Source organism: Pungitius pungitius, chromosome 17 (genome assembly GCF_949316345.1).
Source record: "Pungitius pungitius chromosome 17, fPunPun2.1, whole genome shotgun sequence".
In the NCBI taxonomy this organism is placed as follows: domain Eukaryota; kingdom Metazoa; phylum Chordata; class Actinopteri; order Perciformes; family Gasterosteidae; genus Pungitius; species Pungitius pungitius.
The window spans coordinates 16,692,514-16,715,773 of NC_084916.1; the positions used below are offsets into that span (position 1 = coordinate 16,692,514).

The 23,260-nt window shown below is 49.1% G+C and overlaps 1 protein-coding gene across 2 annotated transcripts in view; it reads left to right on the plus strand.

The window, feature by feature from the left end:
- trappc9 (trafficking protein particle complex subunit 9) overlaps nucleotides 1-23,260 on the plus strand; it is a 78,485-nt gene that overhangs the window by 34,251 nt on the left and 20,974 nt on the right. For both annotated transcript variants that reach the window (XM_062558493.1, XM_062558494.1), the window contains 4 exons: nucleotides 3,146-3,288; nucleotides 8,311-8,421; nucleotides 18,074-18,226; nucleotides 20,733-20,824. In XM_062558493.1, the coding sequence (XP_062414477.1) occupies nucleotides 3,146-3,288; nucleotides 8,311-8,421; nucleotides 18,074-18,226; nucleotides 20,733-20,824 (499 nt within the window). The remainder of the gene's footprint in view (nucleotides 1-3,145; nucleotides 3,289-8,310; nucleotides 8,422-18,073; nucleotides 18,227-20,732; nucleotides 20,825-23,260) is intronic.

Consider the following 23,260-nt stretch of genomic DNA (forward strand, 5'->3'; position numbering starts at 1 on the left):
ATTAAGCACTAACTACTTTTAGTAGGAACACACAGGTGTGTCTGAAATGTAGTGCCCTAGGTATTAAAGCGTCTCTGGGAGGAGGTTAGCATTCCCTCACCGTACAATGGGAGGTACCTAGAGATGAGGTGAATGAAGGAGGAAGCTGTGACATTGCAAATGCACCCGGTGGTTCTAACTCGGGTCCAACATGCAGTCCAGCTGCGCTCCTTTTTATAAACTGCTTTGCCCGAAACCTTTTCATGTCCCCAAAGGCTCAGTCGTGTTTATTGTACCACAAAGGTGGTCTTCCATGCCCACAAGGAACATTTCATTCTTGAGCACTTGATGGGTGACAGATGCTCTAAGCTCTATATATCAAAGTATATGTGTGTGTATAATATATATATATATATTAGGCATGCAGGCAAATGCTTCATGTGGTAGAAGAAGCCCAATTTATAATCCCGTCCCTCCGGTGGGTGTCACGTAAATCCTTGCAGTAAGTAAGCTAATCTTTCAAGGAGCTGCCTCTGTAATATGCACTGATTAAATTGATCTGCATCTCATATAAAATTCTCAGTACGGCAGCGTAAAAAGTGATGTGCTGAATAGTTGGAAACAGCTCAGAAAGGAGTGGGAGCTGCGACAAGATCTGCGATTTGGTAACAAAACAACTTCAGTGAATGGCAACAATGTGGTTTGTGACATAGCAAATCATCTTTAGATCTTTTGTGAAGTTGTTCTACTGCTTAAGATTTCCCTTTTGTCTCTTCGGAGTAGTAAGGAATTGTCTGACTGTACCCGTTATGATTCATCCTTTAACTGGCACTCAAAATGAAATAAAATAATCCTTTAATAGATCATCAGCGGGTATATTTATACTATCTGGCCTTTTAGCTACACGAGGTAGCTTTAAAGAATGTAAGCCACCACATGTCAACAACCGGATGTCTTCCATGGAAAGGACAGAATAAAGTACATCATGTCCCGCTAACTCCTGTGTATTTCCTGTAAGCTGCGATCCATCCACTTGATCGGCTCACGCGGTGATTTCGTTATTGGTGGCGGCGGCGGCAAAGGCCTTAATTTAAGCCGTCTCCTCATTCTCGCACGCTGCTGGCGTGCACGCGGAGGCCGCGCGCCGTCGCTGGCCTCCTCCCCCGGCGCTGCCGGCCCATTACAGCGCCGCCTATTTTTAGCTCGGTGTGATTGAACCGGGGTCCCGAGGGGGAAGGGTGAGCTGGATTGGGTCGGGGGGGGGGGGGGGGGTCGGCCCCGGTCAGGAGAGGGAATTGGAGCGCGGAGCCGCTGTTTGTTGGTGTCACTCGAGTCGATGGCTGTTCCTCGGGAGGAGCACGTTGTGGCCATTAGTGGCACAAAGGCAGCGTGCGACACGCCACTTATTCGCTGAAAAGGGAAGGAAAAAAAATGCCTTCAGTATTAGAAACCCGAACCGGCATGTATACATTTTACATTGTGGCACAGCAACATGTCACCCACTGTCATTTTATATTTATTTATATATATATTTCATGTTTTAATTAGTTGTGGGACCAAAACGCTCTGTGGCAAAATCCAGCTTTGGCACCACGGAGCATATCGTTAGGAGGATAAACCTTTTGATTGTTTTTTGCTTTGTTGATAATAATTAAAAGATAAACCACCGGCCTCATCCTCCCATTCAACACGAGCCAGTGAAACAAACCTCGTCAGAGAGGAAACTTTAATGGAAGCGGCCTCCAAGCGGTGCGACAGCTCGAGGAATCTGAGAGATTCGTGTGACACGCTGTGCCTCTCGTCGCGTTGCCAGTGCAGCGTGCGTCCGTCTCTTGGCTGCGTTGTGCGCCCGTTGCTCGTCGTCCCCCCCCCCCCTTTCTGGAGCGGCCCGGCTCCACCGGGGCGACGGGATCGCTATTCAGGGAGGATGTCGGGATTTTAATTTGCGGCCTTTTGCATCAAGTGCCTTTTTAATGAAGTACTCAGTCTTCTTCTCTTTTCTTTTTTTTTAAATGCGCCTGCTAATGATGTCATGAGCACTGCAGTCTGCTGTGTTTGTTGCAGTATAGCACGCAGTACCTCTACCTCACCGTATAGTGAGCTTCAATACAACACCGTGAAGGACGATTATGTGAATGGGACACGGAAGGCTAAATGCTAACTTTATCCTCTTGAGAACATAAAAGGCGGAACAGAATTTCATGGCCAGCCAACCTTTTAGTTTTTTAGATATTTCATTACAGTCTGTCTCAGCGGATGTAGACTGACGGTATAAATCCTGCCGTCTGCTGCTTTTGCTGTTGGGTTTAAAGAAACGCCGCCGTGGATGTGGGGAGCGTGACCTTTCCTCGGCGCTGTGTGACCCGGGGGGACCACGTTAAAGATCTAACCTCCGTAGAGCCCTGCCACAAGCGTGGCTTAAAAGGAAAAAGCATTACAAACGGGAAGGAGCGATAACAAAGATCATCAGGTGTCGCCTTTTTAAAACGTACCACGGAGGTGGAATAAAGCCCATGCAGTCCAACAAAGTCTAGAATAACAATAATCCTCTCTAATGCTTCCATCTCTTTGCTCAGTGGGCTGTGCCTCTGCCATTAGGTTGTAATAGGCCAGACGTCTAGCCGGCAGGCTCCAAATCATTCCACCTGGCACTCGCCCCCCCCCCCCCCTCCCCCTCCAAGGCGGCAAGAGGGGATAAAGAGTGAAAATAATCAAAGGATAAGTGAAATTTGTACTTGAAAGACAAAGCCAATGCCTCCATCAGCAATATGAGGAGAGATGATATATACCCCCCCCCCCCCCCCGCCCCCCCCGGGACCTTGGATGCTCCCTTTCGGCTGAGTCAGCTCGCCGCCACAAAATACTCCTCTTGAGTTATTCGCCGTGTCCACTTCGTCCCAATCGCCGCCAGCGGGGGGCCCCCAACCTCCGCCCCCTCGCCTCGCCAAGCTGAGAGATAACCCCCCCCATTACACTCGTCATTATAGGGCACAGCGGCCGTGCCGAGGTGCGCTTATTGTCTCGCCGTAATGACAGCTGATGGCTTTGCAGGAAACAACATGCTGCCTGTGACCTTTGACCCCAATCAAAACAGTTTTGTGTTTTTTTTCTCGTAGAACACCGTCAAACCAGCGGATTTGACGTTTTATGAACTTCTCTGTTGCAGACTTTGGAAGCGTTCCTGAACTTCAAGTACTCGGGGGGAGCGGGCAGAGTGGAGGGCTACCACAGGGAGCTGTCCCTGGGGGTCCACGTGGACGTGGAGCCGTCGGTTTTCTTCACCCGAGTCAACACCCTCCCTGCAACCAGGTAACATAACAGCCTTCATTGTCCACACATTGATGAGGTTATTGGTTTTAGTCTCTAACGCCAGGTCCACACGCAGGGCCGCCAGGTGGTTCTGAACCCGGGACCTTCTGGCTATTTGTTTGTTCATTTTAAAGCAAGTCACGTTTGGATGAGAAACGGTGGCCTGAATGGATAATCAGTCCTATTATTAATGTTCTCAAATGATGTCTCCACGTGCACATACATCACCGCAGACAACCGTCACACACACACACACACACACACACACATTTCCGGTGTCTCGCTTCACTTCACTTCTCAGCTCGCCAACTCTCGCGAAAGAGAAGCGGCAAGCGAGGGAGACGGATGGTGGGCGCATAATGACCACTTGAGGTGAATCATTAGCTGTGATAATATCTACAGTTTAAGCTCGTCCATCTTGGCTCAGCGACCACGCAGACTCAGAGAGACGTGGCCCCGGGACTCGTCCTGCCTCGTCGCTATGACTCTCTGGGAAAGGTCATTGAAACTCGAGGCCCTGCAGAGGTTTCAGGAGATTACCTGCAGGTCTCCGTCCTCACTTCTTTTTCTTTCTTTTTTTTTAATGGTCATAAACATCGAGAGAGGCTCTTCAAAACCTCGGCACGTGTGTGGAGAAAGCTCATGAACAACACTGAGCATTTTATTCAGACATTAGGGTTCTACTGTAATAATAACAATGATATATTTTCTTTAACACCCTTAAGTGCTTCTCTTGACCTGAAGGAGGGTTTTAGAGTTAAATCACCTTCACGTTTTTATGACCTCAGGCTTTGAACATAAAAATTCAAACATTCTTCTGTTAGCATTTCTCCCCTTTGCAGACATTAAAGTCCCGGAACAAACTCGACTGGTGGAGGCATTGTTGAATTCCTCTCAGGCTGCAAGTTAATGGAGACTTTGTTGCATAAAATTGCTCAATAATACTGCACTTTGATCTGTTTTCTTGCGTCAGTATCAGAGAATCTCTCCATTCTTCTTCTTTCTTTCATTTGGAACTTCACTTTGCTCACTCACAATGACGAATTGGCACGTACGGAACGTTCTCCAGGTTCCTGATCCAAATAAGAATCCTGGGGAGACGTGTTTGACTTTAACATATATATATATTTATCCCACTATACCAGTAAAACGAACAGCTTGGAGCACAGTCCATTCTGACAATCACAAAGATGTCTACTAGAATGTAACTGCAGGAGCAGGTGGTTAAAATTATACAAAGAACAGAAAGATTTAATTGTTAGTTTCCGAGTACAGCGCGTCTTCAACGGCGTCCCTTCCTCCAACAGTGATGATTCTCTCCTTGAACACAATGCGTGCCTGTGCAGAGTATTTGTGTGTGTGTGTGTGCGCGCAGTCACTTAGCACCCAGCCTGGCGCTGGTTATGTAACATGTGATCAAGGTAACCACTGGATGTCATGTGTGTAATTAAGGCTCTGACCATGTGCGTCACTCCAATTAACGAGTCTAGAACAACGTACGCGCACTTCGCCAGAAGGGCGGGCCGTTGGTGGATGACGGATGCACCGGAGCATCAGATATGAGTCTTTGTTCTGCCCTCCCGGTATCGCTGGCGTCATTAGAATAAGACTGGATATGATGTGGCTCGCCCTTTGACCTCTGTACCTCTGCCTTTACTCTTGTCGTGATGGTTTAAAAAAAAAAAAAAATTAAAAAAAAAAGCGACTCCCAAGCAAAGTAAAGTTTCGGAGAGACAAATGTATTATTTCGGTCCAAACTTAATTAGGATGGTGGCAGGCTTCATAATCTGCAAATATCCTGCAAACATCAGACCAATATCTTTTCAAGCAGCACAAATCAGTGGGAACAAATTAACTGTTAAACCCAGTGACTCAACACTCCTCAAAAACGATGTCACGTTTTAGTCGTCCTATATTTTGCAGAAGGAAATACATTTAGGCATCGGGAGCTGGTGGAAAAGAAATACATGCACACCTTCAAAGGATCACGATTGTTATTGTTTTGGACCCTCCGCCCAGCCTTAGAACCACCGCGCTGTATAATGCATGAGTACAATCCACTACAACACCAAACAGGAAGCAGGTCTTCAGGGCTACTGGGACTGTATTTAATGCTCAGTTACCTCTCTCCCTCCCTTTGATGTGCTCTCTCTCTCTCTCTTTCCTCCCTCCCCTTCTCTTGCCTGGTTTTGCTTTGCTGTTATATAACATTGCTTTCGCCCCCCCCACCCCCCTTTACAGTCTCACGGCGAGCATTATGTGAGGTGGCATATCTGTTAAAGGAAGTAAAGGAGAGCAGAGATGTGCGAGGTACTCTGTGATCCATACAGGGACCTGTTAAAGTCCCATTGGTTCCACGCTCGTTATTGGTTCGTTAAAGGTCATCCAGTGTACCACCTTTTTTGAAACGGTGCCAATTCCAACACTTTCCAGCCCCCCCCCCCCCCCCCCCCCCCCCCCGACCGCCTCATGGCCTTCAGCCCACAGGTCTGTTTGAGAAGCGCGTTCCCTCCTGAAGACTTTCCCCAAAGAGCCGCTCGTCACTAACATGGGTCGCCAGATAAATTAGTAATATTAATATTATTAATGATTTGTATCTGAAGCACAACTTTGAGCCTGCTTGAAACGTCTTATAAGAAATGTTTAAATTGATGGGAGGAAATGAAAAGGATGAGATTTGTTCATCTTTTTTTTTGCCTTTTATTTGGTATTTTACGTCTTTTCAGTAACTTTTTATCAGAATAATATTCTAAATGGTTGTTTTTTTTACTCAGAATAGCATAAAGTCCTTAAAATGGTCAGTAACAATAATAACAAAAGCTCCACGGCAACAATGACAAAAAAAAAAAATGCTGTTAGCATTTACTTCCTCCTTTTAAGGAGAAACCAAGTTTTCGATGATCTGAACCAGTGAGTGATTTAAATTCTTGATTAAAGCATCGCGCTGTGAGCCTCTCCTCCGGTTGGGGTCAACCGTCACTTGACCGTCTCCCGGCTCCACAGCTCAAAATACCGCGTCGCCGACAGCGCCTCTGAATCACGCCGGCCCGATTGAGGCCGCCACGCTTTGTGTGCACGCAGGAGAATCGGCACGTATCGATCAAAGAGCCGCGGAATGGAGCGCTGGCCCGGCGCCACCCATCCCTGTTCCTCCGCGTTCACCCCCTTTCCCCCCCCCCGGCCGTGGAACCGGAGATGGGGGGGGGGGGGGGGGACACTCCGGTGTGTTTGTCGCTTCCGTATCGAACCGCTGGAGGTTTTCAGAGAGTCGGCTCCGCCGCGCCGCCGGGTTCCTGTTTTCAAATCAATAGCGGGCAAAACGCTGAGCTCGCGGCCCATTTGTCAGCGCGCCCGGCGTTCTCGGAAATAGACACCGGCATTCATTAACTGGCTGTTTGTACACCCTGCCCCCCCCCTCTGTCCCCCCCTCACCCTCTCTCGCCCAACAGCATCTGTACCTGAAATGCCGCGTAGTAAAGGTCTCACTCCGTCCCGAGGGATTGATGTTCGACTTGTTTGTACACAAGCGGTCAGAGGAGCAGGAGTGTCGTCCCCCCCCCCCCCCCCCTCCCCCTCGGCTCTTAAATGAGAATTCAGTAGTTTGAACCCCTATTGGCGGTTTTTGAATCATTCATTTGGCTCGGCTGCAGCTCGGTGGTCCACAGACGTTCTGCAGCGGCCTCGGCAACGCGCCGCTGAGCAAGCGGCCCCTCGGAGAGGCGGCCCGGGCTCCTCGGCGCCGCCTCTCTCGCGTCCCACCCGGGGTACTTGGCGCGCGTGAGCAACGAGCCGGCGTCCCCTAGCGCCGGTGCGGTGATTGATCACCTCGGGCCCCGAGCAGCGCGGCCTATAAATCAGCAGCGCGGCCCACTCGGCACGTTAATCACGTCCGCCAGCGGAGACAATCAAAGAAACACGGGTAGGCCTTCGCAAATATGCTCCTTTAATTGCCACTGCAGTTTATTAGGGACTTGGGCGAGCTCTACTTAAGCCTCCGTTAACCTCTGCAATTTGAGAGGCTGGAGGGAGGGGGGGGGCAGGGGGGGGGGAACGTCAGCTTTAGCTCACATCACTTGGTCTGATTTATCCCCTGCTTTCTTTTCATTTTATTTGTATGTATGCAGCTTTGAATGTATTATTTATCACGTGTATCTCTTCGGATGTGTTTACTACACGCACAGGGCTTCACTTATGGGTGGATCCATGTTTGTGTTGCTAATATATGTCCATTAAATATTTAGTGAAACAACCTAACACCCATAACACCACATCAGTTGATATAAATATGTATCTCGACTAAAGCGTTATGTATTAATTTGCTGTTGACGGATGTATGTGTGTCCTAACCTTTAAACTCAACCGTGTGTATTATGTGTAAAAGCTTTAATGTCTGATTGCGGCTGTGCCTCGACATAAAGTGTTAACGTAACATCTCCCTGGCTGCATTGGGCGCTCTGTCCTCTGTTTTCAGATATTCATTCCTTTCATCCATCATTAACGGGCGTAGAAAAGGAAAAACCTACTTGTGTGGTTAAGATTAACTCTTTGAAAATCCAGCACCACCGTCTCCTGTCTTGATCTAAATCACAAATTGGCCCCTCTTATGATCTGCATGACAAAGAAGGCAGGCCTCGGGGTGCTCCAGCCAGGCCCTGCAGCCCTGATGAAAGCGCCGCCACCTTTTGATGTTACGACAAGGACCGATGAGCACTTCACGCCGCGTCTTCTCTTGATCTCACGCATTCTGCCCGCGTGGGCGTAAGGTGGCCGTGTATTTTTAGAAAGTAATCATAACCTCATGCATAAAGTATTAACTCATGTGCACACAGCCGTGCCATTATGCGCAGGTTATGTAGACAACCGGGTCGACGTGTGTGTGTGTGTGTGTGTGTGTGTGTGTGTGTGTGTGTGTGTGTGTGTGTGTGTGTGTGCGCGCAGCCCATGTCTGAAATGGTGCAACAGGCTGTACTTAATTTCTTGAGTGGAGATGGTGATTCTTCCTCTGGCTCGGTGTGTCCACAGCACCCGCCAGTGTCATCTGCTGCTCGACATCTTCAACCCGACGGAGCACGAGCTCACCGTCAGCGCCGACAACAACCAGGACCTGGTTCTCCATGCCAGCGAGTGCCAGAGGTGAGTGGAAAGGGGGGGGGGGGGGGGGGGTGGGGTCTCCGTCTACAAACACGTTCGGGTATATTTGTCCCATGTGACGCTGAGAAAAAAAAACTCACCATGAAAAGAAAAAAACGTGGAAATTCCTCACTAAAGAGCTGCCCATTCAATTCAAATAGTGGAGTCTGTTTTAGTGTCTCTGAGAAGTTAAAGGGGAAAATATGACAACGCAAGTTCTGTTTACGTTTTCATCCCCTTAAATGAGGTGACACAGTACACCCACACACACACACACACACACACACACCTGCACACACACACATTCAACATCGAACCTTGCGTCGCAAATTAAGATGGCTCACAGCGGCGTGCGCCGAGCGGAAGAACGCTGTCGGTGACTCACGGCCTTTTCTCCACGGGGGGGGGAAGGGACGTTGTTATTTGAGGGGAATTAGGGGGTGGGAAGGGATCTTTTCAGACGGAGCCAAACGGCTCACCGCTCGCCTCACTACAAATAATCTTCGCCGCGCAGGAGAGAGAAAAGACTACCAGCATTTTTTTTTTTTTTTTTAACAAAATAAAAGATCAGTTTTCACCCTTTTTTTGTTCATTTGTGAAAATTGAAACAAACGAACGACGCACTGCGCAACATAACGCAGGGATTTCTGACACCAACTAATACTCCCAATGAATTAAGTTCCTTCAGTTCAACCTTTGGTAACGTACTGTGTTCTGTGCACAGAGGTCACATGTTCATTTGGTACAAGTGGGGGTCACCACTCAATGTGCTGCTTAGCTGGACCTCTTCTTTCCACTGAGTTGCTTTGATGTTGCTTTTCCCTCTCGGGCTCCATACTGCAGGTTTTTCATTAAATAAATAAACCCATTAGAGAATGAAGGAGTTTCTGCCTCAGAGCAGCACTGCGGCTTTAACGTTTCCAGGTGCCTCGCGCGAAAGAGATTTTGATCCCAAGGCGCCACGCTGGTTATGCATTTCCCTCCCGCTGTGTCCAACTTTCCCCGCCTGCGAGTCCTTCCATGAAAAGTGAATATGAACACATACAATATGTAGCGATGCATTGTGCATCTTTTCAGTCACCGTGCCCGTTGTTGAAAACGGACAACAAAGAAAAACCCAAAGTGTTGATGGAAAAGCGGCTGCACAAAAAACACATGTTTTTTTTTTACCAATTGAAAATCATGGCAAATTGAAGAAGTCTTGAAACTAGAGATTGAGCTTAGATGTAAAAGCTGATGCATTATTTCATTTTTTGTAACACTGAAAGTAGTATTTCTTAGAAGGTCTTATTTCTTCGTATCAGTTGTGTGTATCATCTTCAGTTCTTCCTATGCGATGCTATCTTTTACTGCGACATAATGTTACACACAAAGACCTAAGAAGAGATCTCGCCGCACAACGCACGGTCTTTAAAAAGAAAGCAATTGACACAATGTGACACGATCTGCCCCTGAGGCACAAAGCGTCTTTGTGTAGTTGTAGACATACATTTGTCTCCCTTTTGACGGACATTCCCCGAGGACACAGCCGGAATATCGTAGTATGAATGTACAGAATACAGATTCCTTATCGGAAAGGTCACTTCAGATCCAGAATAACGGATTCGTTTCCCGCCTCACGCCCCCCCCCCACCGTGTTCAGAGACACGCTTGTTATTGTTGTTGATTATTCTGCACGGGGGAAGGAGGTCCTGCACACCAGGAGAACCGTAGATCTCCGTCTGCCGAACCAGATTGTTGCTCGTCTCTTCGGCTCGTATCCCGTGTCCACTCGTCCTCCCCTGTGTCAACCCGCCAGATGTGTTCTGGATTCTCGGGTGTTCCGCCATCAAAAATGCTTTTTAATTTAAGTCTCCAGCTTTTGCCGTGGTCACACAAATAGACAAATAGAGAAGCGGCGACGCCTGGTGACCCGTTAAGCAGTTTGAACATCAGATGTAATAGTTTCTGGATTTTGCGGGGGGTGGGGGTGGGGGGTGGGGGGGGGGGGGTCAGTAATGTCTGGAAGACGGCGACAGGTTGTAACTTCCCTTCACTGGAGGCTGCTGTGTTTGAGGAGTCCGGGTGAACAGGGGAGAGTGACAGAGGGCCGCTTTCATCTTCTCATATCACTCACAGGCGTGTCCTTCACAAGGTCTTCATCCCCTTGATGGTGTTCTCTAATGGCGAGTGGGGTGGGGGGGGGGGGAAGAAAGTGAAGCACCTCAGGCAGTGAGTGGCCACTTTGATGTTCGCAAGCCAAACACGGCTCCCAAAGACCAGCGTGACAACGCACAGTTCGAATTGATTTTCCTTCTTTTCTCTCCTTCTTTGCTCTGAACCGACGGAAGACGACACGCAGGGGATGTGAACCTGTCTTTTCTTCTCCGGACTCTCCGGGGCACGGCGTTATTCTTGGTTAAACAACATTAGCAGCGTTTTAAGTTCCGCTTTAGTGAAATAAAGTGGTTACAAGTTAGCAAATGAATGGTTGGCTAATCTTTATAATATGAAACGACACAGAAGTAACCCTTCCCATGATACCAATGGTCCATTAGAATGGACCACGGAGGTTGTGATGGCTGATATTGGACAGAATCTTCTGTCTTAAGACCGACGCCTTCTACTAACCAATCACTGCGCATTTGTGCAAGTATAAAGATTATTATTATAGAACATTAAAGCATGACCAAAACATCTTGTAACTAAAAAGGAAAACTTTATATTCAGTTTTCTCTTTTTTTCATACATTGAAAAGAGAGACCTTACAGTTTAGTACATTGCTGCCCCTGAGGGGGAAAAAACTATTCTCTGCAAGCGGGGGGGGGGGCTGAGTTGGTGAGATGATCACAGCTTCTCGCTCCCCTTGTAGTTTTCATGACGGCGTCCCCAATTCCGCAGTAATTGGTCTGAGCGCGGTACGTATCGGGCTCATCAAACGTCCTCAAACGAGGCGACGCGCGGCAAAACCCGCGTTCTGCGCTATTCGCCGCTCGCCGCTGATCGTCTTTGCTGCTCGAGTCTCCGGACTAAAACACTACCTTCGGGTGAAGTGCGCCGTTATCGTCAATTTGCAAGAAAATTAGTTTCATGCAAAAAGAAGCGTGCAGCTCTCTGCTGTCTGAGGAGCAGCTGGTTCTGTTTATTATTACATATCTGGTGTTGTCATGAGCCTCCTGAAATGACCATCCTCTAGTTCTTAAGCAGAGCGTTCATCCTTATTTTCATTCCTCCTGATCTCCCTGTTTCTGAGGAAATTGGGAGCTCGTGAGTTTGTGTAAAACTCAACATGCGTTCATCGCTATGCATCAAGTCTGCAAGAAAGGACTAATTCACCCTGCAATTATTCCCCCGTGGCTTTTTTTTTTTTTTTTTTTTAAACCACCTTGAGCCGAGAAAGATGATCAGGCTCTAATGGTCACTGCTCTGCATGAACAGCATGTCAATTAGCACGGGCCTCCTCGCTTTGAGGAAATCCGCCCCGATCTTCGAGCGATTTGAAGCGTTAATTAAAAACCAACCGTTCTCCGGGGATTTGAGGTTGTAAAGTCGTGAGGTGGGTTGGACCTGCAGGTCCGTCCAGTCCTTGGTGGGAAGGTGTGTTTGAACAGGATGTAGTAATGTGAGCAGACGCCCCTGCGGCCGCACAAACATCAGCAGTGAGAGAACATCCTCCTTATGTCATCCATCTCTGCGTCCTCCAGGGATGGATCCTTCATGGCTCTGCCTTCCTTCTGCTGCTCACCTGCTACCAATGTGCTACAGTTTCAATCTGAGCGGCACAGTGTGTTTTACTGTATGACATAAGATTAATGCTATGATCATCCTGAAGGAAAGTGCTTAATGTAAACCAGTCAATGTACACCACAGTTCTTCAACGAAATACAGTAATGACATCATTTACAGAACAGCATGGATAGTTTCACATTTTGTATTTATAAGGAGGTATTAATCTCCTCGATTTCTGCTACCAACAAAAATCAACCAGTCAAATTGAACGTTCGGGCAAAACAATGCTGGGATCAGTGCTCCTGTCAGTTCTCTCCTCAGTAGGATGAAGCTCAGACATCCAAAGACACAAAGATGCTTTAGTGAGCAACACGCCTACAATTCAAATGACCTGATTTCATGTAGATGAGGGAAAACATCTCTGTGCCACATGTAAACAATATCTGGATTGCTTTATATCTGGTGCATATATATTTATTCCTGGTGAGATCATGTGTCCTGTCTCTTAAGCACTTAACCCTTTCCTGGATGAAGCTGATGTCGGAGCAGGAAGTGGCTGAAAGGTAAATATTGGTCACCGCAACAAACCCAGGATTCGGCGGAAGCTGGTGAAAGTTGCCGCTTGACCATTTCTTCCGGGGGGGTCTGAGCAGCCCCCCCCCCACACACACAGACTCTTCTTCACCGTACCTCCTCCTTCTGTTTTTTTGGCGGGGGGGGCCTGCGCTCTGCCGGATTGGTGCGCACGAGGGCAGACACGCCTCATCGCATGAGCTTTTTCAGACGGCTTGTTTCCATGACGACCACCTCCCCAGCCCCCCTTTCCTGCTTCGTTGACAGCGGAGCACATAATGCATATTTGCAGTCATGCGTCCCGACCCACCCCGCCCCCCCCCTCTCCGGCCCGCCGTCACTCCGTCGCAGCGGCGTTCGCTCTGATGACGCCAGCAGGTCTGATCAAAAACGGCCACTTGTATCCGCCGGGGATCGAGTGAGATGAGAGCCGACTGCTGAGATGTTCGTCTGCTGCAGCTCCACATCCCCCCCCCCCTTCTTCTTCTTGCCTACCCCGGGGTGTCTGGAGGTGGCTTTAGTACATAAAGATCTCTTTCCACTGCTGTCAAAGACCACACTGGTCAGAATCCCCGCGTCTGGCTGCCTTTTGGCGTCTGGACACCTTTTCTGCAGCCGGCGGTCTGGAGCTGAGCTTCACCGCCACCCAATCCATAGCGTCACGTGACGGATGGAGTGGATTTATCTGCCTCGGCGCCGTTTCCGCTCTCCGGTCACCTTTAACTTAATTGATTGCATTCACCCTGACAGTTGACCCCCCCCCCCCTCACCCCCCCCTCCGCTGCGTTTGGATCACCCCGCCTCGCTCACAGTCGCACACGCAGCGGCGTGGGGGGGTTATTAACAAACTTTCCCTGCGTGTCGTTCCCGTCTGCCTCTCCGTGCCGTCCATCAAACTGCCGCGCTGTTAAATAATGGCAAAACGCCCCAAAAAAAGAGCTTCAGGGCTTCGGCGGCAGGGACCAAAATAGCCCCCTCTGTCATCCCTGGTAATGGTCTACAAAGACTCATTTCTTAATGCCAGGCGGCGCACGAGAAGATCTGCCTTCACCGAGCTGTTCTCCCCGTCCAGTAATTGTCCGTGAGGACGTTGTTGTTGTTGAATTTGATTTGATTTGAAGCATTTTATTTCTTGAACATGTAGACATTTAAAAAAAATATATATATATTTAAATTTATTTAAAAAATCAACATAGACATAGACCACAAAATTAGTAAAGTCACCTTTTGTTCAAGAAAAGGAGTAGAGAGAAGCAAAAGCTTATAGATACCCACCCCTATCTTATCCATATTCTCAATTTGTATATATTTGGAGATTAATATCATACATACATACATACACACACTCTCTCACACACACTCTCTCACCCTCACACACTTGTTTTTTTTTTTTTTTTTTACTGCGGCTCGTGGTATCGAGTGAGCAGTGGATGCAGCAGCCTCTGCAGCCCTCTGCATACAAAGGGTTACGCCGAGTCAGCCGCGGTTTAAAAATAGACTGTTGCTCTCGCCTGCCTCTGTGGAGCGCCGCCCTTAAGCTCTCGCACGTGAGGTAAAAATAACCCTCTCTGTGAAAACACACACGCACACACACATACAGTCTGTACGTTCTTCCCTCGTCAGCTTCTCCCTCGTGACACAACACAATCTGTGGCTGTTAAAAAATAAAAAAAGATGCAAAAAGGCTCCGATGTGACGTTGGCCGCAGTTCAACTCGCGGCTCTTTTGCTCGCGGCGTGCTAGTGAAACGACGCACACGCGTGTCAGGTCTATACATTTCGAAGGCAGAACGAGACCGGAGCGGTGCTGGAGACCCGTGTGCAGAGACCTCCGGGGGCCCCTCGGCGGTCGGGTGAAAGCGGCTCCATGTGCTTTATTGTGATTTGCATTCGTTTTGGTGCGAGGCAACGCGGCATTTAATTAAGAAGGGGTCATTTTCTCTGTGACCGGCTCATCCAAAGCTGCTGCTGTTGTTTCTGACATTAAAAAAAAAAAAAAAAAAAGGCTTCGCTGCCACAGCTCGTTGCGTGATGGCAGTAATTAGAGATGCAGTCAGGAGGATGTTTATTGGTGGGGGGTCGGTTTGGACACCCCGAATGCTCAGAAGTTATTAGTTTATCTACTGAAGTTTCTGTTCAAATACAATAAATGCTAAAAGGACTTACTATGTGAGTCAGGCAAGTTGCACTTCCATATTTCTAATTAATTTATGATTGATATACATCCATGCAGTGATGAATGAATGGGTCTCTATCCTTTAATTGCACATTTTGCATTGAACAATCATTTGAGACCAACCGGCCCAGAAGTTGTAGCGCGGGCTTCCTGCTGCTTGTCTTTGTGCTTCGCGTCCCACTAAAGGGAGTCGCGTCTTTTTTTTTTTTTGGGGGAAGGGTGCTCGCGCTGAGCAGCTTCTGGACGAGGCTCATGTGGCTCAAAGTCCAAAAAGGGCATGACGTTCTTCTTCTTCAGGGAAGTTGTGTTGAAACAAGGCGACGCCCACCAGCCCCGGGGGGGTCATCCTCGGCGGGCCTCTGCAGCAGCTCCACCCGATGACCGACCCGACCCGCCAGGTGGTTTGTTGCACGGAGCCTTCTGGGAGGCACTCACTGGGAAATGTGCCGACCCTTTCAAAGAACCCTTTCGTGACCCGGCTGTCAATCAAACTCTCGCTGAAGCCAGAGAGAGGAAGAATAAAGTTGCTCAAGAAAAGCCTTCAGTTCCCTTGTTTCGATAGATAACGGATGGCGTCGCTGCATCCAGGAGCGCCGCCTGTAGCTCCTCCCCCTATTCGCTCCGCGCTACGGCCTCAAATTCACAGCTCCACATGGAGGTGTGGCTGAAAATCGCTCCATCCATCCCATATCACGTCTACCCTCGCCGTCTTTTCTCTGCCAGGGAACTAAAGGCCAAGCAGGCTGTTATCAGCGGAGCAGGGGGGGGGGGGGGGAAGCGGGGGGGCGCAATTAGACCTTGAGATGTTCAACAGTGGTCTCAGTTCATTATACAGGTTGTTAAAAGCCTTGTAATATGCTAGATTAGTCTCCCGATAGGGGCTAATCCTTAAAAGACTCCAGTCAATTCAATGGAAAGGAAAATGGAGGGGGGGGGGGGCTTTAACGCCCCCCTGCCTCAGTAGGAAACCCCTTCAGGGCTGCTTCAGGGTTGGATGTGGTCTTTGTTACACTTACAACCGCACAGCGCGTCGTTCTGTTGGTGCACCAATAGGTTTTGTTATTTAAGAGGCAACTTGTTGGAATTGTTTTGCTTTTTTAAGTTATATTAAGTTTCCCTGCAGCATTTCATTAATTTTACAGACTCAACAGCCCTCCCACCCCCAAAAATCAACAGTTTTTGGCCATGATGATATTTGTTAAACTTGTCAATTATGTTAAATAAGAGCTGAAATAAGCAACTTTAAGCGGCTTTGTCCTCGGACGTTTATGCAACTGTCAATTAGAAAGTATTGCATCAAATTTTTAAAAAGCCTCTTAGCTCATTAGCACGTGTACTTCTCCATCCCCGCCATTCTTAGTCTGTTGATTAGTGAGAGTACAGGACCTTTTAACACAGTCTGTCAAGTCTCTAAAAGTTTCGGATTTGGTGAACCTCAAAATCCAATCCCTCCAAATGAACACCTTTAAAAAATGAGAATACGCTTCATGAGCTCAGCGCTGCATTGAAGGGAATTTGCCAACGTGGGTTTTTCGGGCCGAGCGTGATGCTAAATGAAAACATTCCTTTCCACATTTCTCCCCATTTGAAGCGTTAATTTGAATTTGGCTGTGAGTAATTACCTGTCCAAAGAAAACCAGCCGCTGGCCAGGCACCGGCTCCCAGAAAATCAGCCCCATTTGCATTGTTTGCAACGTGGTATTTTTAGACTTTAATGTGTAATGGGCCCTTTTGAAGAGGCCCGGAACGAAAAGCAGCGGCCCGGTTGAAGGTGGGACTTCAGTCGGCGACAGAAGCCTCGTGCCACTAATCTTCAAAGGCTCTCCCTGCGTCTCTGTCTTGAAGTCGTAATTGTCATTTAATGTGTGCTCTGTTTGGCTGTGTAATGATAACTGCGTTGCCTTTTTCTCCTCCGCCTCGCTTTGATGTGCGTGCGCGTGTCCCCCCCCCCCGGACTCGTCGGGAGCTGCTGTGCTGTAATTTCATTAACGGTTTTTCGCCAAAAACCCCGGTGTGCCAGGAAGGGGCACAAGGCAGCAGATTCACCTGAGAGGATGATCACGTGCTCGCTCGCCGCCATCGACCCTGTCGCGTCCGGAGCAGGCCGTGGTCCATCCAGCCGTACGCGGGTCCACTGGGTTTTTACCCCCGAGACGCGCCCCCCCCCCCCCCCCCCCCCCCCCCCCCCGGGGAAGTGGGTTCAACGCGTGTCTTCCGTTCAGCACAGATGTTCTCAGAGATGATTCAGTCACATTCCTTTCAATCCGCTGCGTGCATATCCAATATTCCCATTTCCTTTTGTCTCTGTTTTAATCTCTGCCGCCTCATTAAAACCCTATTTGGCTTTAGCCTCAGATGCCTGGTGGATATTTAACTCTCTGGAAAGCGTCTCCGTCTGATGTTGGTCTCCATGTAGCATGCAGATTGTTCTTCTCCTTCCCTCTCTGGTAACGGTAATGGGTTTGCTAACAAAGGGCTAATAAGTGAACTGAGGCGGAGCGGTTGTGAGTGTTTCTTTGGGTTATGTTCACTTCTTCACACATTATCCTCCTCTTATCCACCCTCCCCCCCCTCAAATCAGCTCCTACTGTCCTCGGTTTGGTGCAACAAGACTTCCATCCATGGATGTGAGACTTGACGTAACCCCGGGCAACGAGAGCCCCGGCTGGTGTAAATTAATAACGTGTGTGAATCATGGGATGGGGGGGGGGGGGGGGGGGTGGCATGCTTTGACCTAAAGGGTGTTTGTTCACACTGGATCAATAATTTAACACTTGTCAAACCACACGAAGCAGCTGACTGTGTCGTCGGGAGGCAGAAACCGGGTCAGAGTTTTTTTTTTTCCTGTGGAATGTTCTGTAGAAGACGACGAGCGCAGCTGGGACCCATCACGGTAAAAGTGCGTGAATGCATAAAAAGATGCTGCTTTAATCCGAAAATGGAAACAAAAGCATTTAAGTGTGCGGTCGGTCTTCACCTCCGGGTCACCTTTTTGAAAATGACCGAAACGTGATCTCAGCACCTCAGACACCGTTTCTCCACTGGGTGTCTTTGCACAGCAAAATGCTGACTTTCACGCCACTTTTAGATGACAGTTACGTAACTGTTATGTCACTCGCTACAGTCTCATGAACCGTGAAATGATGTAAGCAGAAAGTTGTGTCTGTAAGAGCTTCTCAAACATCTCCTCCCGCTGCAGGATGGCCATCCAGGTGGACAAGTTTGACTTTGAGAGTCTGCCGCAGCCGGACCAGGAGGCGGCTCGCTTCACCAGCCCCAAGCAGCAGGAGGAGGAGCGCCAGCACGCCCAGGGCTCCCAGATCAACAGCAAGCTGGGCATCTGCTGGACCATCATATCCTTTACCCACCCCCCCCCCCCCCCTCCCCCGATACGTCTACGTGGTAAATGTTCCGTGCATTTTGAAAATACGCGGTCCGACAGAGGTATTCGTGGAGCGTTGCCGTGGGGACATCTGGATGCCACATCTGGAGGCTCCTCTGGCCAGCGGGGGGGAGCGTGTTCCCCTGCACTGACAGACGGGGGGGAGCGTATGGCCAAGTGCTCCCCCCGCGGTGAAGTCACGCCGGGCGCTTTGATGCTTTTCCTCTCGGACGCAGCGCTTTCAATCTGCTTCTGTATCTTCTGGTTGCTTTTCACAAAGCGACCCTTTGACCCCTGTCGCATGAATCCCATCAATCTGCGTTCACACACGCCACACTTCAAAATACAGTGTAAATGAAAGAGGTCATCCCAAACACGACCCCCACGGGCCGACACCACATCGGATCACATGACGTTAACCAGTGAAGCGACTCATCCGTCTCACATGAGCACCGTTTAAATTCTCCCGTTACAACATGAAACCACACGAGAGCTTATAAGAAAAGGAGACGGGTGTCTCACTTGGGTCACTTTAATATGTCCTTTTTCGTTGGAAAAGCCACACACGGCTCTAAACGAACCCGAGAGTAAATGAGGTGACGCGTTAATGGCGTCGTCCCCTTCAGGAGGTCGTCGGTTCATGAACCTTCTGTGGAGTTCATTGCATTGCTCCAACAGGAACCTAAATGCAATAATCTATATGCATTAACATGTAAATTAAATCAAATGAATAATAATAATACTAAAACCAAACCTACAAAGCTCGCCTGGAGTGGATCCAAACACAACCCCCCCCCATCACACCCCCCCACCCCCCCTCCTCTCGCCGCCTGCAGCTATTTATTCCAACACTTATCCCGCCTTTTCCTCTTTCTTTCCAAATGACGCGTCACTTACTTACTTTTTTTTTTATGTAAATGTAACGGGGTGGTTGTTCAAACAGAGGGTCGGTGGTTCTATCCCCAGCCTTTCCTCCGTTCCGGCACTTAACCCCCCAAATTGCTCCCAGGTGCATGAGTGGGAACGAACGATCGGTCCTCCGTGCGCAGGTGGCACGTCGCATGGAAGCCCCTGGATCAGTGCATTGATCCCCTTTAACCGTTCGCTTTTTTTACTTGGACAACATCTGCAGGTGCCTTTGAATTTAGTAGTTACTTAAAGTCCAAATGCTATGATTTGTCGGGGGGATAAAGAACCAAAAACTTAACAAACAGCTTAAAAGCTCGAAGCAGAGAGGCACGATTCTCGTTTCAAGTATCCCTCGAGAGGACAATAACTTCCTCCATCCTCTCCTGTGACGAAGGAGGTGTGGCAGAAGGCTCGAAGGTGTCCTGGGGAGCGACGTGAGAGTTCCAAAACTCAAAGTGAGGTCCTCTCTGGGAAGACTCCGCTTCATCAGCGATTTAAGGGGGAGGGGAATATGAGCCTGAAGTGGATTCCCCTCCTTATTGGAGAGCTCAATCTTAGAATAGAATTCCTGTGACACACATCCACGGATAAATGATGCCATTTATTTATTTTTATAGTCCGCCCCATCGAATGTACATTGTGTTCTTCACATAACACACTGCTAATGCGTCGATTCAACAGCAGCAACTGTCAGAAAAGTGCATAAACGTTTAAATGTACATTTAAACCGAGGTTATGAGGCCGAGCTGAGCAGTTGCTTTTAAGCCCAAGTTTCGTATATTCTGTGATATCGTCTCCAGTATAGTCGGACACTATAAACCAGTGGTTCTCAACTGGTTCTGGCTCCGGGACCCACCATCACCCCTTAATGACCAGCCGCGACCCAAATCCAGGAACATTCTCAACATCTCAAATTTAGTTTGAATTGAAGTTGAATTTTATATTTTATATTCAGGATGTTTAATTATCCTAAAAACCCAACGTCTCCCCCATATCACAATGGTTTGACCCAACCTGGAACCTTCATTCTAATTTTTATTTTCCCATGCAAAGGCCCGCGACCCACTAGAAACGGGTCCGCGACCCACCAGTTGAGAATCACTGCTACAAAACATGCTAAGATGTTATCAACAAAGGATCTCCTCGCCCCGGAGGGTCGGCGCTCCGTCGAAAGGTGTGAATCTCCGCCACTCTCCCCTCGCCGTGCTCCTTCCTCGGAGGGTTGACAGACAGCGGTTCGGTGCCCCGGGCGCTGCTCATCATCGCCCATTATTCCAAAATGTCAGCTGTGTTAAATGATCAGCTGTGTCCTTATCATCACATATTATCTCGGTAATTGCTCGCTGACAGCGGCGTTTGTTTTGATGCAGCCTGCGGTCGGGTCACGGAGACGTGCTCGTGGGTTTACACGTGGTCTGAGGTCTGAATGCATGGCGCAAATAAAAAAAATACAAAAAACCGCTCTTGAGAATAACGAGCCCGAGATCCAGAGTGACTCCGGCTTATGTGTCACATGACGCGTTGTTGTTGTTCCACCCGTTGATGGTGTCGTCCTTAACCTCCCCCACCCGTCCCTGCGGCGCCGCGGAGAGGCCAGCGTGGAGGGAGTCCTCAACCAGCTGGTCCTGGAGCACCTACAGCTCGCTCCTTTGCAGTGGGGTGAGTCACTCGTGTGTGTGTGTGTGTGTGTGTGTGTGTGTGAGGTTATGAGCTGTGGTCACTCACACTCAAGGGAGGGTTTTTGTGGACACGTAAATCCTTATCGGGGTCAAAATACACGATACGTGGTAGGTGAAATTGGAGGGAAGGGGAAAGGGGTCCATACCTGTCAGTTAGTGCACCCACCCGCACAACTGGTCTCAAGCCATGTTTTTCATTTGCATTGATAATGGCCTCCAGGCTGTCGCGCGCTGAGTGGAGACGGCACCCTGACGGGACGTTTGGATCGCCTGGGAAACGTGGATTGGTGGGAGCACTCTTGTGTTTCGCCATCTGTGACCGCCCCCCCCCCCCCCCCCGACATCTCTCTAGATTCACGGCGCGTGTTGGGTTTCTTCCTGAGATTTCCCGGTCCGGGCCGTTGCCAGCGTTCTGATTAGTCAGCTGGGGGCTGCCCCCCCCTCCCCCCCCCCGTCTCGGCAAAGAGAACGCAATCTGCGTCACTGCTCCAGCCGTGGAGAGACCCCCTCCCTTTGCTTTCACTGTTTATTGAGGACATCTGAGGGAGAGGGACCCGGTTTGGACGGATGTTCCAGTGTGGACAGCTGCTGTCTCCCCGGTCGGGCCTCTGCAGGCCGCGATGGTTTGCCTCGGCACCGGTTTCCGACGCCAAAGCCCGCCGCGGGGCTCGTTTCCTCCGTGTGGAGAAGGGTTCTTCCAAAGGATGCTCGCAACGTAAGGAGTCCCGCCGTCGCTGTGTTTATGTGCTGCAACGTTCTTCCAAAGCGCTGTGCTCTCTTTCTCCATCGGTTCTGTGCTCATTCCCTCGGATAACGTTGCTCAGACAGAGAAGGCTGCTTTCTAACCGTTGAACTTTCAACAGTCGACCTTTTCTCCACCTCCTGTAGCTCAAACCATCAAAAAGATTTGACCCGTCTTTTATGAGAAATCCAATATCCTCTGCATACCTCGCCTTCAGACACTTTCCCTCCCGTGTGATTATTCAAACTGCTCGAGGAGGTGAAAGATTCATATCGCAAAAAAAAAAATCCTCAATTAACCACTGGAGTGTGAATAGATTCCACCCTTTCGCCCACAGCTTTTACTGAACCGATATTGCAAGATACTGTCTCATCAATGTGGGATCAAAGCACCCCCCCAAATGCGCCTGTGATTACGCTGTGATGCCTGCGTGGTGGCATCCAATGGACCAATGGAATGTTGTGAACCCCTCTTTCACCCCCAACTTAAGACGCTAACGTGCTCTCGCTAACAAATGGGCCTCTGTCCATTAGGAGCTCAAAGGGGGGGGGGGAAGGAAGAGGCCATTACACTGACGATGTGTAATGGCAGCACGGGCTTTTGTGCTGTTGTTGTGCGTCATAGTCATCTCGAGGAGTGCATTAAATACCTAGAAATCTCCCTTAGCCAGCGTAAATTGGGTCAGCTGTGGCCTCTCCGGAGCAGGAGTCCGCCGGGGGAGTCATTAGGCGTGACACCGCCGCCGCATTTTTCCCATCAGCCGAGATGAGGAGGCTCGTGTTTTTTTTTCCTTTTTCGAGTGCGTCGTCTGTGCAGTGTTTTCAACCCCCCCCATCCCCCCCCCGCCCCACAGATGGATACTTAGCACGGCCCGCGCGCCGCCTGCGTCTGAAATCCCACGTGGTTGGAGTGTGCGTCCGTGTGGTCCTGATGCTTTCATAGCAGTGTGTGTCGCTTGCAGCTGTTTTGAATGTTTCTTTTATTCCACTCATCCGTCGGCGCTAGAGTCCGCGGGCGATGTCTTAAGGGCCGGCGTTGTGTGCCCACGTGCACTCGCCAAGGAAAGCGTGGGTCGGAGCACTCGAGTCGCACTTTCGGAAGCATCACGTGCAACTAAGGCGACCCAAACACGGGGGGGGGGCGAAATAAAAGATGTGTTCCACTTGAAATGACGGTTGCAGAAAGATTGAGGGTAGTCGTTCTAAAAATCAAAGAAAAAAAAAAAGAAAAAATTCAAAACCATCATCATTGAATTTCTATTTGAAGATGAAGCTCCGGCAGGTCGTGCACATACGTTTCTTTTGGTTTTAAATGCACTCGATTCCATCACACGGTGAATATGTTCACGCATGTAAACATACACACACATATATATATATATATATATATGTATATATACATTCATGTATTTATAGCCACTCTGCCTCAGGCCACAGTTGTGTAAGACGGAGACACTGATCTCATTGCTTGAGCTCAGCCAATTGTGTGCAATACAAACCGATGAATATTTGATCACATGGGTTCCAGTGAATGGACATCATGGTCATTTCCAGGATCTTTATATAGTGTGCTGTGTGTAGAAGCTCATCATTATTAGCACCACAGAAAGGTCATTAGTAAAGGGCACGTCCTCCGGTCGGAACGTCAGATTAAACACGGGGAAACTCGCCACAT